General features: G+C 50.5%; 2 protein-coding genes across 2 annotated transcripts; both read right to left on the bottom strand.

Moving 5' to 3' along the window:
• Positions 1–1,695: 1,695 nt before the first annotated feature.
• On the bottom strand, positions 1,696–3,606 carry EsH8_XIII_000047 (flavin-containing monooxygenase; the record flags this gene model as incomplete). The annotated part of the gene is made up of 1 exon (XM_083273758.1): positions 1,696–3,606. The coding sequence occupies one exon, from the start codon at positions 3,604–3,606 to the stop codon at positions 1,696–1,698; it is 1,911 nt and encodes a 636-aa protein (XP_083120521.1).
• Positions 3,607–11,651: 8,045 nt separating this feature from the next.
• On the bottom strand, positions 11,652–13,920 carry EsH8_XIII_000046 (GMC family oxidoreductase; the record flags this gene model as incomplete). The annotated part of the gene is made up of 7 exons (XM_083273757.1): positions 11,652–11,661; positions 11,717–12,465; positions 12,524–13,078; positions 13,127–13,349; positions 13,401–13,556; positions 13,618–13,707; positions 13,790–13,920. 7 exons carry the CDS (start codon positions 13,918–13,920, stop codon positions 11,652–11,654), a joined length of 1,914 nt encoding a protein of 637 aa, XP_083120520.1.
• Positions 13,921–14,154: the final 234 nt, after the last annotated feature.

The following is a 14,154-nucleotide window of genomic DNA, read 5'->3' as shown; positions in this document are numbered from 1 at the left end:
AACCTATCAACAAGTTAAAGAATTCGCCGAGCGTATCTTACAGGCTAATAGGGACACCCAACCACTTGGAAAGAACTAGATGGATGGATTCCAGAAAAGAAACCCATCTATCTCAACTTAGAGAAGTAGAGCAATCGACTCTAGACGTATTAATAGAGCTTCCACTAAGGTTCTTTAGGACTAGTTTAGATATCTCTCTATTCCAGAGATCAAGGCCATTAAACCAGCCAACAGATACAATATGGATGAGATAGGGATCCTTAAGGGCAAGGGATCTAATAGGCTGGTACTTGGATCCTCTAAGACTAAGTTAGTATAGAAGAAGCAGCCTGGATTACAAGCTTGGGTATCTATTATTAAGTGTATCTCTACAGACTACTGCTCCTTACTGCCACTTATTATATATAAGGGTAAGTTAGTATAACAGTAGTAGTTCCCTCTAGATCTTTAACCTTATGCTGGTTGGGAGTTTATATTAACAGATAATAGCTAGACAATAGATGCAACTGCAGTTGAATAGCTGCAGAAGGTCTTTATCCCTTAGACTACACAAGACGATATAGATAAGCCTAAACTGTTGATTCTTAACGGCTACGGTAGCCATGAGACAACAGACTTTATGTAGATATACTACACCAACAACATCTATCTACTCTTTCTACTACTACATACCTCACACGTCCTCCAGCCTCTAGATCAGTTAGTATTTAGCCCACTCAAAACGGCCTATAGAAAGGAGCTAGGCTGGCTCACCTAATGGAACGATTCTACGATTGTAGGCAAACGGAACTTTCTAGGCTGCTACTAAAAGGCCCGCCTAGATGCCCTAACTAAGTGGAATATCAAAAGTGGCTGGAAAGCAACTAGGCTGTAGCCTGTATGTATTGCTAAACCGCTGATAAGCCGCCTGCTCCTCCAGGCCCCATTAACACCAGCCAGACAGATAGATAGGGCCTAGAATAGGCAGTCAACAGCTGGACAGCCTGGCCAGGCTGGCTAGGTTGCTAGTCAGACTAATAGTTGGGTTTCTACTACATCTGCTGTAGCGTGGTTAACACCTAGAAAGACTATTAATCTATATAATTAATTACGGTTGTTTAGTAAGCTGGATAGTTGTAACAGTACACGGCGACTGTTGTTTAGAAAGGTCTAGAAAGGATTTAAGGAGAAGGCCTACCAACTGGCTGCTGCCAAGCAGGAAATTAAGCTGCTGCAAGCACAGGTTGACAGTTCGAGGCAGAGGAAACGGAAGGCTGTCAAAATAGACCCCAACACGAAGTTCGCCAACATCCAGGATATCCGACGGTCTCAAATAGAATCTGGCGAAGTTGTAGATACGGCAGCTGAATCCAGCGACTCTGATTACCCTAGTGAAGCTGACGACTGTATTGTGGTTGGTGGTGGGTAGAATAGATAGATAATTGAAGTCGATGGGTTGTGTGGCAACGTCTGTTAATTTGGGGTGCCCAGATGTGGGGGTGCCCAGAAGTGGGTGCCCGACGTTAGTCGCTAGGTGTATTGTGGTGTTTTGCATCCATCCATCCCTACTATTCCACTTCAGTAGAAAGCAGAAAAAGAGCAACATTCAAGCGAGTATAATAAAGCAAATTAGCTGAAATTAAACAAGAAGCAGTGCATCTAATCTATAAGAGCTAAAAGGAGATAAAGGGGAGAATCGTTGCCCCTCTACCATGTTTAAACCTGGACCTCCCAGCCTTCTAGGTTGCTGCATAACCACTTGTCGACGGCCCTCTCAACTTCTACTGTTCCCATAGCCCAACCCGCCCTAGGCCGCTTTGTGCTCTGGTCTTTAGAAGGGACTCGGTAATCTGTTATATAACTGGGGGTACAGATTGGCAACACCGAAAACCATGGGGTGTATTTCTGAAGGCTATCGGTAAAGCGCAGCTCTGCCTCCCTACTGACTTCCACCACGAGTCTTTCGGCATTTGATGTTTTTTCAGCCGCCTTCTTCACGATTTGAGCGGCTGTCTTTGCAGCGATGGTTAGCGGATACGTACTGTTGGCTGAGCCACTGACGCCTTGGGCCGAGTAGAAAAAGAAGTTTGGGAAGTCATGGGTGGCGACGCCGAAGAAAGTGGCAGCGTCATCTGAAGTCCACTTGGCTGTGAGTTCACGGCCACTGCGGCCCCTGACTGACATATCCAAGACTTGAGATGGATCACCCTCAACGCTTGCCGTTGCCGCAAAGCCCGTAGCCAGCACCAAAACGTCGACCTCGTATTCTTCAGTCGATTCGCCGTTGCGGACCAGAATGCCCCGCTCGGTGTAACCCATGATGCCCTGGCCATCCGTGTCGACGAGGGTGACATTGGGTCGGTTAAATGTTTTGAGATAGTCCTGGTGGAATGTCGGGCGCTTACACCACATAGGGTACCAAGGCTTTAGCTTCTCGGCCACAACTGGGTCTTTCACTTCTTCCCCTATGTGTCTGCGAAGCTCAGAAGCTCGCTCTGAATCTTTCTCTAGCATGCGGCGCTGGTGTTGTTCCATGTTTTCGGAGGTTACGTCTTTTGCGCGTGGGCTACCAATCAGTCCGGAGAACGTGCGGCTGTGGCTCCAACCATCGTTGACGAGATCGTCACCCGCATCTACCTCTGGGTCGTCATTGAGAAAGCGACTCAGGTTTCTCATCCTGTTGTACTGCCAACCAGGCCCATTGGCAACCTGATTCCAAGCTTCGGGCGTTGTTTGAGCTTGTTCTCGGGGTCCACAGTAGGACGGGGTGCGCTGGAAGACGTAGAGATGCTTGGCCCACTTGGCTAGTTCTGGGACAGCTCCAACCCCAGTGGCTCCTGTCCCGATGATCCCTACTCTCTTGTCACGCAGGTTTATCATATCTGGCAGTGAAGGGGAACCCCCAGTATAGTCATAGTTCCAACGGGCAGTGTGGAAAATTTCCCGGTTCTTCATGAACGTCTCAAGCCCAGGGGCATCAGGGGCACTGGGGGAGAAGAAAACGCCGCCGGCGGGCATGACGAACTGAGCACGAACGACGAGTTCGCCGCTCAAGTCCTGGTGCTTCGGCCCCATATCGCGCCGAAGCTTGACAACCCAGCGATTGTTGGTATCGTCCCAGTCGGCACTCATGGCTTTGGTGCAAAACATTCCCTGGATGCCAAACTTTTCAGCAATACATTCGATGTTCTCCCGAATCTCTTCGCCGCTGGAGTAACGCTGCTTCGGGACGAATCCTGTTTCTTCAAGCAGTGGAAGGTAGCAGTATCCTTCGACGTCACACGTCAGGCCTGGGTACCGGTTCCAGTACCACGCGCCCCCAAAGCCGCCGGCTTCATCCACAACGACGATGTCGGACGGCGAGAACCCGGCGGCTATCAGATGATAGGCGTACAAGATTCCGCAATGACCACCGCCGAGGATCAGGAATCTGATTTCTGACCCGTTTGTTAACGGCGGGGGGGTCGCCGCGAGTTTGTCATAGTTCACCCAGGGATCCCGGTTCAAATCTTTCATCTGGAGGTTGCTCCTGAATTTGACTCGGGCTCCTTGCTCGGTTACCAATGCATTGAAGCGCTTGTCCCGTTCCGCTTTGTACTTGTTTTTCTCGAATTCGACGGTAGCCATCTTTGATGGTAGCTTTTGGGCTTGAAATTGATAGGCGCGGTGTCGAGAGCTTTGTAGGCGGGAATATAGGATTTTAGTTATTGTTGTTGTTGTTGTTGTTGTAGAAAGACGCTTATGGTTTGATGTGGTTCTGAATTAGGAATTTGATGTATCTTAAGCAATATTAATAGTTGAGCTTGCGTCGGGTTCAAATAGGCAACATGTAATCACATAGCGCGGAAACCCCATATGAAAAGCCGACATGAACGGAAATCCTGTGAAAATCCGAAAGTGTCATTTGGTGATCCTGCGACCTCGGGTTTTCGTTGCTGGCGGGCCAATCAAGCAAGGCGAAATGCCGACATGGCACCCACATCACCAAAAGCCGATAGCAATGACATGGCATTGGCGCCCCACTTCCCTGTCTGGGCGTCAGTTTTATGCTTTAGCATGATGACCAAATTCGGCATCAGCAGAGTAACTATATAATATAAGCTGGCTCATTAGAAAGTTAACAACTTGCAGTTTCACTCACTGCAAATACTTGACACGAGTGCAAGCGTATCGTTGAGGCAGTGCAATGTCTCATCAGCGTACTATTCAACCACTGTCTCACTTACAAAGGTGAGCTCATGAACCTCGCGGGGCGATTATGTCAACAGCGACCGGACTGTTACCGACTTCGCCCTACTCTTTTTTATTTTTATTTAACCAAATGGGCGAGTAAAGAGCATCTGTTTCGGGTTTCTTTTACTTCTTGAACTCATACTAACACGTGATGCCTCCTCCACTCGTGCACTGTTCCAGTAAGCATAGTGCGCTCTGTAAGAGCGGAAGTTGTACATTTTCCAGCCTTCAGGGGATTCTCGAAAACGTTGGCATGTTGAAAATGATGATCGCTTCCTTCCTTTGCTTACCAGTTTCCGTGCCATAAATTGCTTCGCTCAACAACTACTCAGAACCAGCAGGGCGCTTATATCTTGCAAAGACTCTTCGGATGCTTCGGCAAGCATCAGGGTACTAGGAAAAGAGGGGCCCGTTGTATCAAATCTTATACATGCTTAGTAAAGACACAGCCACGCTCTCATTAGTCAGCTAGCCAATAGCCCCTCAGCAACACATCGTTCTCTCACACTCAAGACAAATAACGGGTTGAGACCTATCTGTCAACGAGCAGCCGTGTTCTGAAATTCTACCAAGGTGAAACTCAACTGAAAAAACAGTTGAGCATGGCAAACTTCCGGCGAAAGTCTTGCCACCAGTGCAGGTCCTCAAAGGTGTCTTGTGATCGCAAACAACCACGATGCTCCCGATGTGAGCTTCGTAAAACGCCATGTCGGTACTCTCCAGTGTCAAGGTTCTCACGGTCGGTTATCAACAACAACAAATTTCAAATTTCTCCTGTCTCGACCCACCAGACGGCGCCATCGGACGAGCTTGCGTACTCTTCCAGCAGGGCCTCTTCGGAGGTTGCTGATGTTGCGTCAACAGTTTTACCCGACACCCTGGAGTTGAATCATGTCGAGACGGCTGCCTTACCTGGACATGATGTTTTGAGCGGATATGAAAGAGCCTGTGAATGGCCCCCTGCAACCTGCGATATCGATGAGCACGCCCTCTGGTCTTACAACAACTTTTCCAACTACTCGCTGTTTCCAGCGGCAGGCCCGAGGCTAGACAATGACGGCGAGATCGTCAGTGATATTGTCGCTGACATAGATGAAGAAATCCTGAGGAGGTCAATCTTCAGGAAATCCTTCGTTGTGGATGAATGCTTTCTCTGCCCGCGCCAATCGAGAACAGCGGAGGCCTCCCTGACATCCAAGATGATGCTAGGAACCATTCAGACCTATCCCGAAATGCTAATCGACGGTATGAGCCTGCCGGAGTTCATAAGCCCGCCATGCTGCGGTGACGAGTTACGATGCCGAGATTCTGGGTCTCACCAGTGTCTCCCAGAAGCCTTGGCTATCTGCGCCGGTATCATCCGAAGCTCACGCCCTCAATGCCCTGGAAACAGGGCGTTTCTATGGCGTACCATCTACACTGAGCAGCAGAGACTCTTCCGCGAGGTATGTGGCCTTATGGTATAGTAGGGTGGGTCGGGTACTAGAACCATCACAACTGATCACTACAAAGCATGAATCTTATGACAAGGAAACCCTCCTCGCTGCTGTTCAAGCCACTGGACTATATGCAATTATATATGCCAAAGAGGCTGTCTCCATCCCAATCCATTATCTTAAATCGATTATTATCACGTTAGGTGTAAGCCTCCCTACGCGACTTAATGATTTTGCGTAACACTGATCTGCGAGGTGGAATCCCATAGACGATGACATATTCATTGCAGCGCTTCATTGTGGACAATGACACAATGCATACACACGACATCCCGAGCCGACCCGAATGGATCAGTAATGAAAGCTGTAGAAGGTGAGATGCGTCCCTTTTGTTTGTATCTCAGCCATAGGTCTCAAATCCACCAACGCTTATTCATAGGACGACATCCTTCCTCTACGTGGCAAGTTTACTCTTGAACATGGTCGTTACATCCTCTTATGCAGGTGAAGATTATGCTTTCAAGAGAAATCAATTACCATGTACCCGCAGCCTTTGGTCGGCAAAATCAAATGTGGATTGGCAGCGGCTATATGTACTCCAGGCCTCAAAGAGAAAGAGCAGTGATCCTCTCAAGATGGCCCACCTCCTAGAGTACAGTAAGCCTGTTGGCGGCGAGTCTGTAAAAAAGCGTTGGATGGCGGATTTAGAAACGTGGTGCTTAGACCATGATAATTTTGGGACCCTTATCTGGTCGGCTATAAAACTAGATCCTGTAGGCATCTATAGGTTGTAATACAGGTTGAGGTAGACATATAAAAGTAACCCACCTACCTCTAGCCACCTATTAATACAGGTAGAAAGGGTTAAGACTTAAAAAAGGATTTAGAGTTTTAAATATCTAAAAAAATGTTTAGTCCTCCTAATAGCTAATTCCTTCTAGTAGGTAAATTCTTTTCGTCACTATTAGCAACTTAAACTAGTAGATTTACTAATCAGCCTACCAGCCGTCAGGTTAAACCTAGGAAATCTAAAAGATATAGGGTTTAAAAAGGGCGCTATAGAGGCTGTATAGTTATAATATAATATCAAGCACAAGTATATACTATAATGCCCCCGGTCGTGGATGTCTTAACGTAGATGTCGGAAACCTCAATGGCTGACGGTCGGAAGGATAGGAATTCCGCGATTATGTCGAGGAAGTATCTAGTTGTGCCGAGGAATAATAAACTGACGAACTGAGGCCGAGTATCGATACTTCGACGTATCGATACTCCGACGTATCCACAGGACCGGGCTGTATTCGGAACTGCCGATGAGGGGGTAATCGCAATGCTAACACTCGACAAACAACAGGATGGAAAGCTTCTGTATTTAAGAAATACGCCGTTCGCATGTCTCTCCTGCCTCCCAGTCCGGGTATGCTCAGCTAGCCTTGAACGGGACGAGCGAGAATTACCACAGGACACAAGGCCCATTCCATCTCATCAAACCATGGGCGCCGAGGATAAAAATACCTGTGCAAGGAAGGATGTGCTGTGAAAGCGTTAGCCGAACGCCTTTCGTCTCTACCGCCGAGATGGCGTTCGCTAGCATGGCCTTTGCATGTCCGGTTATCTCTCTCTGTCAGTGACAGCACATCGTGATGGTCTGTAACGCGGAACACTCCCATGCCGCAGAACGGGTCTTCAGTAATTTAACCTGGTCCCCATGTCGCATTCGGCTTGGAATCCGTCCCCTGCGTTCGAGACTGATGATGTGGGCACCCGACAGAAGCATCCCGGCAGCGGTCAGAGAAGTGTCGCAAAGAGCACAACGAAGAGCGTTACGCATTCTCTGCAGACGACAACAACAACCATGAATATTACTGCCCATCCTCTTTGGACGCAAGGATCCGGGTCTCGTATATCCAGGTCAATAACAGCAATACAAGCAACCATCACAGCCTGGTCAAAGTCCAGGGCATGCATAGCCAGGACCAGCACGGAGGAACGCAACACACCGAGGCATAAGGACTGCTACACGAAGTCTCGGCCCCACTTGGGCATCCGGACCGGCACAGGACCTTCGCGCCAGGACTTCCCCGCGTCATGTCTTCCGTTGCGCTGCTTGTGTTCCGGCCAGTGCCGTCGTTCTTCAAAACAATCGATCTGCCCATTTTCGTCTGGCTCTTTGGCATCATGATTCTGCAGTACTGACTGTCGGCGCCCTCTCACTCCCTGATGATTTCCAGCTATCTCCCCATACCAATAGATGTTTTCCGAAGCGGTCTATATGCCTCAACGGGCATATTTTGCTGAGCGGGACGCCATCAGCCCCCGCTAAATACCGCCAACCACACGACCCACGATGGTTAACAGCAATGCACGGCGCCTCAGCTCGAGACATCTGTTAGGTTGCACCTACTAACTAGGCGCTACCGGTATCTCTCCCGCTGTCGGTACCGCGGCTGGAGATATTCACAGATTTGTCTGTGGACATCGAAATCCCCCCGGGCCCCAGTCCCCGTTCAATCCGACACAGTCCCTGGATGCTCAGCAGAGCGAGTAGAGCGCGCTGCACCGGACCTGGTAAAAGGTGACGATGAAAAACAGGATGATCTGCATAGCGCTTGCCGCGACGCGTGTAGGGCGCAATCGACAACGATACCAATACTCTCCCTTCCCCTTCTTATACTTTGACGGCGGTCTCCCTTTGTTATGTCGGTCTTGTATGACGGGCTCTGCTATGATGTATACCCGTCAATAGATAGAAGACTACTGGCGGACCCTCATACTGCATTAGTTAGACTAGATAGCGTTGTTGGGCAACTAGTCGAGCGTGGTTCAGTTCTCTAACGAGTATAATACCGAAGCCTGTGGGCTGTACGACACCGCGCGTGAGAATATTAGGGAGGAGAATTCATGATAAGGATAAGGCTGGGGGGAAACGAAGACGATAATGATAAAACGCTTAGCCTTCTCCGGAAGGCCCTGCAGGTCTGTGAGTGGGGTCGGTTCGTCTTAGCCTGTGTTAACGGGTTGGCTGGCAAAGTCCAAGCGGATGCTGCGTGGCTAGACGTCTACGTAACCCAGCGGGAGGACATCTTGTTAAAGCTGGCTGGGAGAGGTTGAGCGAGATGTAGACGGTTGACCTAGAGTTGACGAATGCTACTATGGTCCAGAAGTACCGGGCGTATCTGATTTAGCGACACTGCGAGAATTGGTCTGCTTCATCTCACCCTCGACAATGCCCCGTCGCTCTCAACCTATGGCACTTCCAACAGCTGCTGTCGCTGCTGACGAGGTTGTTGGGGCGGTGTTCTAAAAGCTTTATTCCGGAGTTGGCCGTGTTGATCGAGTCGGGCATCCCTATCCCGCCGCAGTTATCCCGCCGCGGTGTTACCGGACGCGATATCAACGGAAGCAGCCTGGCTGGGACGGCGCCGCTAGGAAAGGGAGACGCGTGTCCTGAACTAGAGTTTCCAGTCCGTTTGTTCACTTCAGTTGCCGTCCGGCTCTAGTGCGCTCCGCCGAGTGCGCTTCATGGGAACCATCTCCAAGACGTTTAGGATCCGCGAAGCTCATCATGGATTACGCTTTATATTCTGCGGCTCTCGGAGTCATTGAACGTACCACCACATTGCCCGCATCAAGCCCCTGCTCTCGATTTTGCTGAAGCGCTATCGTGCATAGAATTTCACACAACTTCCGCGGCAACAATGCCGCAGCAGTGAGAGAGGCAGTCAGTATTTACACCAGTGCTGCCAACACTCCTCGGCATATGTCTGTGCCTCTCATCCCCGTCGTCGTCTTCGTCTACCCTTTGATGCTGTTGGTATTACAGGGAGATCCGTACGGGTGATTGCTCAACGGATTCATATTGATTCGTAAAGCAGTTGATGATGATGATGAGTACGAACAGGAAAAAGAGGTTGGCTGGCGTCCGCAGCCCAGAGATACTGTCCATGGTCGCCCGGAGGAGAATTTTCAGGCTCCAGGCTGTCGTTGGCCGCCTGCCCGTATTCTGTTCTGGTCGGATTATACCAATAGATATTCCCCCATAGCCTCAATACATTTACGATTGCACGAAGCTGCCTATTGCCATACTGAGATCCATCACTCCGCGCTTCAAAAGAACCCCTAACCCTAACCCTTACTGTCCCCTCTTCTCGCTATGCTTCCTTGTGCTTCCTTGCAAGTGTTTTCCGTTATGATATTTCGTTTTCTTTATCATATCCATTCGTCCTATTCGTCTTTTAAATTGTCAAATTTCTTTCTCTTCACCAAAATCAACACCTCCTTGCCGCATTTCGTCCTCCCCCAGCGTTTACTAAATGTCCACAATCATCTCTATCAGCCGGACCGGTGTCTGAATCATCTGGCATATTTCTCGGGCCCCAATTTGACTGATCCCCGTCTCCACGCGCATCCTTCACTGAGGCCAAAGATTGCACCTACACCGGCAGTAAGAATGTCCTCCGTGGCTGGTTCGTCATTCTCTGTGTTCGTGTTCCCGAGCCCCGCCTTCGAGCCACGCCGTATCCTGTCTTCGTCGTCAACATGGCGGCCATCAGGGCCGAGTCCAACATGCTCCGACGCCGCACCAAAGCTGTCATGGAATTGGACCGCCCCCTTTACGACGTTTGCCTCTGGCTTCAACATGGCAAACTCCACCCACGGCGTCACCTGGTGTCCCGCCTCCTCGGCTGCAATGTCACCATGTCTCGTTGATGGCCACATCGTCCGCGCCGTCTAAGCCGAGATGCTCGCCCACAAGACCAGTGACGGTGATTGATGCTTGATTACACTGCTCGATTTCACCGATAAGGCAGCCCAGCTCTGTCGCAGGCTGCTCGAGATTGGCTCGTCTCCGCCCCTCCGACCCCGCCACCACGACCGCGCCCGGGTCCTCTTAGTCCGCGCCCAAACCTCCCAGCACCCCCGCCTTCCCCTTAAATCTTTTAACCACTTTGAAGACCTCAGACATGGTGCTGGCAAATCTAAAAACTGGTCGTTGGTACCGTGGCTTGATGGTGGTGAAGTTGACCCGTCGCGATAGGATGCAGGAGAGCGCGTCAATCTGTCTGGGGGGGGTTCGCTATGGTTAGCCAGTGATAGGTCCATCTCTACGTGTGCCTCTCCATCCAGCATTTCATCCTGCTTCACTGATTCCGCGGAGCGGAGCCTGGTCGACCGTCTTCGTGTGGAACAAACTTGGGCCAAGGTGGTGGACGGCAATAGTGGTCAACAGACAAGAAACACGAGGCCACATAGGAACCCGGCAGGAGGCAACAAAGGACTTTCAGATACAACTGAGAAACGGTACATACGAGTCCGATAGGATGCGGACAAGAGACATAGACGAAGCTGAGCGCTGGGGGGAGACTGTAGGTATGCAGAAGCGCACATGGTGGCAAGCACCGACAGAGCCGAATCAGGAAGACACGAAATAGAGAATTGGAAGGCGAGAAAGAAAACAGCTAGGAAAAGAGGCAGCGAAAAGATACTCTGCCACTTCCTCTCGTTCGTTCCTGACTCCGTTCGCCCTCTCTCCCTAATCCGGGTGATCTGGAGAAGAAGCGGAACTAGAAACCATTGACGAGAAGACATTTACTCAGACGCTCCGAGCCTCGCTTCCACAACTGCAGAGGTCCAGAACGAAAACAGCACTCGATGGCCATGTAGAGGCAACGGTTGAAGCCGTCCCTACCGCTATCGAGGCATCGGTCCCAACCAAGGCCCTATCGCCGAAATATAGAACAGGCTGGGCCGGAGAATGCGCGAACACCCTGACCGAAGCGAAACGACTCCGCAGGGTACACAGCGAGCAACAGACGGGAGAAAGCTGGGAAAGTGCTGTGCAGCTATAGCAAAATAACTACGAGGAGTACTACGGTTTACCGTAATGGTAAGGATAAACTATAAATTTAGCAAAACAAGAGAGATGGTTATGTTGTTTACATGAAAAGTGAAGCAAAAGAGCATAACAATGTCTCGGTTAACTAGCAGACTGTAACACAAGTGCTAAAGCAATCTAAGAATAGAACACTATCCCTTTCTATACCCCTGTGGGTATAAACTGTACTTACGATCCCTCCATGATAACCTCGTAGGCTTTCCGAGAGATAGTAAAGGTTGGCCCGTTGGGCATACCGCCGGGTGAGCGAGGAAAGACAGAAGCATCCACAACGCGTAACTTATCGACACCGTTGACTCGGAACTTGGAGTCAACGCAGTAGTCCGGGTCATTGGTAGGACCCATACGGCATGATGACGATGCGTGGTGGCTGAAGGCCAAGTCCATTATGCCTTGCCTGAGATCCATGCTGGGGTCTGGGTAGACTACCTCGTACGTGATACCGGTTGCGTCGAAAGCGCGGCGCAGCAGATCCATGGCCTCGCTAACTGCCTGGAAGTCTGTCTCGGCATTGTCGGAAAAGTAGTTGAAGTTGATAGCTGGAGCCTCCCTTGGGTCGGTGGACCGGAGTCTGACGGTTCCGGCGGTGTTGCGGGTCTGTATCTTAACGATAGGGAAGCCCCATGAAGTTGGACTGACGGTTCTGTTGGAGTATCCCGGGTAGAAGCCACCAAATCCTCCAAATCCGGGGACGGTAAGGTAGAGGATATCCGAGTCATTGTTGTGGCTGACGCTAGTACGAGTAATCGCAGAGAGCCCTGCGCGTGAGGCGTAAGGCCCATCCTGTGTCTCCTGCCACTGCACAAAACACGGGTCATTCTCGTCAAACGTGTTGGTGCACGGAGACTCGCCCTCGTTGACCCAGGGCTCCTCACCCTCGATGCCAAAAGGGACCTCATAGTTGTCTTGCAAGAAGTTTCCCTGATGGTGTCAGCCTGTGTCTATAAACCAACGTATAGATCACTCCGAGATGACTTACAACAGCGGGAACGTCGGCCACGACGGGGATATTGTGCTTCTCCAGCTCGTTGCGGGGGCCAATGCCACTCAGCATGAGGATTTGAGGCGTGTTGAAGGTGCCGCCTGAAACAATAACCTCCTTCTTGGCCTTGACTGTCCGGGTCTCGGCGGTCTGAGAAGGGTCATATCGCCCATCTGCAGAGTACAGTCCCTCGCCAACTATGTATTCCACCCCGTACGCTTTTGGCTTGCCCCACAACGACTTTCTCGTGAGGACCCTAGTAGCCAGAGAGTGAAAGCTGATAGTCAAGGGGTGACCGGCAGCAATGATACTGTTGATGTATCTCGCGATGCTGCTTCTGCCGCCTATAGTAGGTGATACAGCAGCGGGGGTGTTGAAGATGAAACCACCTTGGTATCGGTCGTTTGGAGCTCCATTCATGTCGCGGTTGAAGAGCTCCGCCATGCTTTCGGTGCTGTTGATCTCGATACCCTCGGCTTCGAGAAAGAACTCGGAAATGAATCGAGCGGCATTTTCATTCGCCAAAAGACCCGAGGCATCGCCCAAGCTCGACTGTATACCATTAGACTTGGGCCATCATGTCGGATAAGAAGCTCTCACATCCAGATAGCCTTCGAACCCATGGCCCTCGGTACCCTCGGGGACATAGGTGCAGTTCTCAAGGTCCATGAAATGCCGGCGCATTTGATCGTGATGCCATGAGTAATCCCCGGTGAGATTGGCAATGTAATCCCATTCGTTATCGGGCGCCCAGATGAAGTTCATGGCATTCACCTGAGAACTGCCTCCCAAGGTAGCACCCCTCGGGTACATAACACCTAAGCTAAGGGTCTGTTAGCAGCAGCGAGGTGGCTTGTATGATTTTGAAACCTACGGTTCAGCTCCAGAAGGAGGCTCCAAGCCGTAGTACAGCGTCCCATTTGTCGTCCGGTAGGTGTACCTCGGGTTTCGACGAGCCACCTCGGGGTCAGCATAGTGCTCCACAAAAAACTGCCATGAGTGTCCAGGCGTCTCAGCAGCATTAGCGGAACTATATACGTTGTATCATTTAGCGGCTGAATCGACGGGGTGGTAGGTATGCGAGTACTAACAGGATAGGCAAAATCTGTCTGATGTCTTCCGACCTATCCCCACCGGCCTCGATGAGGAAGACGGAGTTTCCGCTTGCTGCCAAGTTTGCCCTAATTAACACGTCCGATTAGTGAAGTCTTCGTAGATTAAATCTTGATCCATTGATAGACTAAGACGGGGCACGCAACATACGCAAGAGACCCGCCTCCAGGGCCCGAGCCGATAATAACATAATCGTACTCGTCCGGTGAGCCCGCGGCAGCGAGTGACATGAAGGCGGCGGCGAGAGTCGCTCCTAGGAGCTTTGTTGCAAGGACAGCCATGGTGATTAGCGACGCAGTTCAGTTGGGATGAGGATTGAATTATGTGATGAGGATCGAATGATGCGATGATTAATTTTGTCTTCCATCTCCCAACTTCTAGCTAACGATGCATGCTTTATACCCCTAATGCCCCTAATCGATGCACCTTTCGAAGTAAGTACAAGCCTCCGGCTTTACCAACGGCTTCGGGTTTACCTACGGCTTCGGGTTTATTAACGACTTCGGATTCCCGAA

This window comes from Colletotrichum jinshuiense, chromosome 13, assembly GCF_051148585.1.
Source record: "Colletotrichum jinshuiense chromosome 13, complete sequence".
NCBI lineage: Eukaryota > Fungi > Ascomycota > Sordariomycetes > Glomerellales > Glomerellaceae > Colletotrichum > Colletotrichum jinshuiense.
This window is presented reverse-complemented; position numbering and strand designations above follow the sequence as displayed.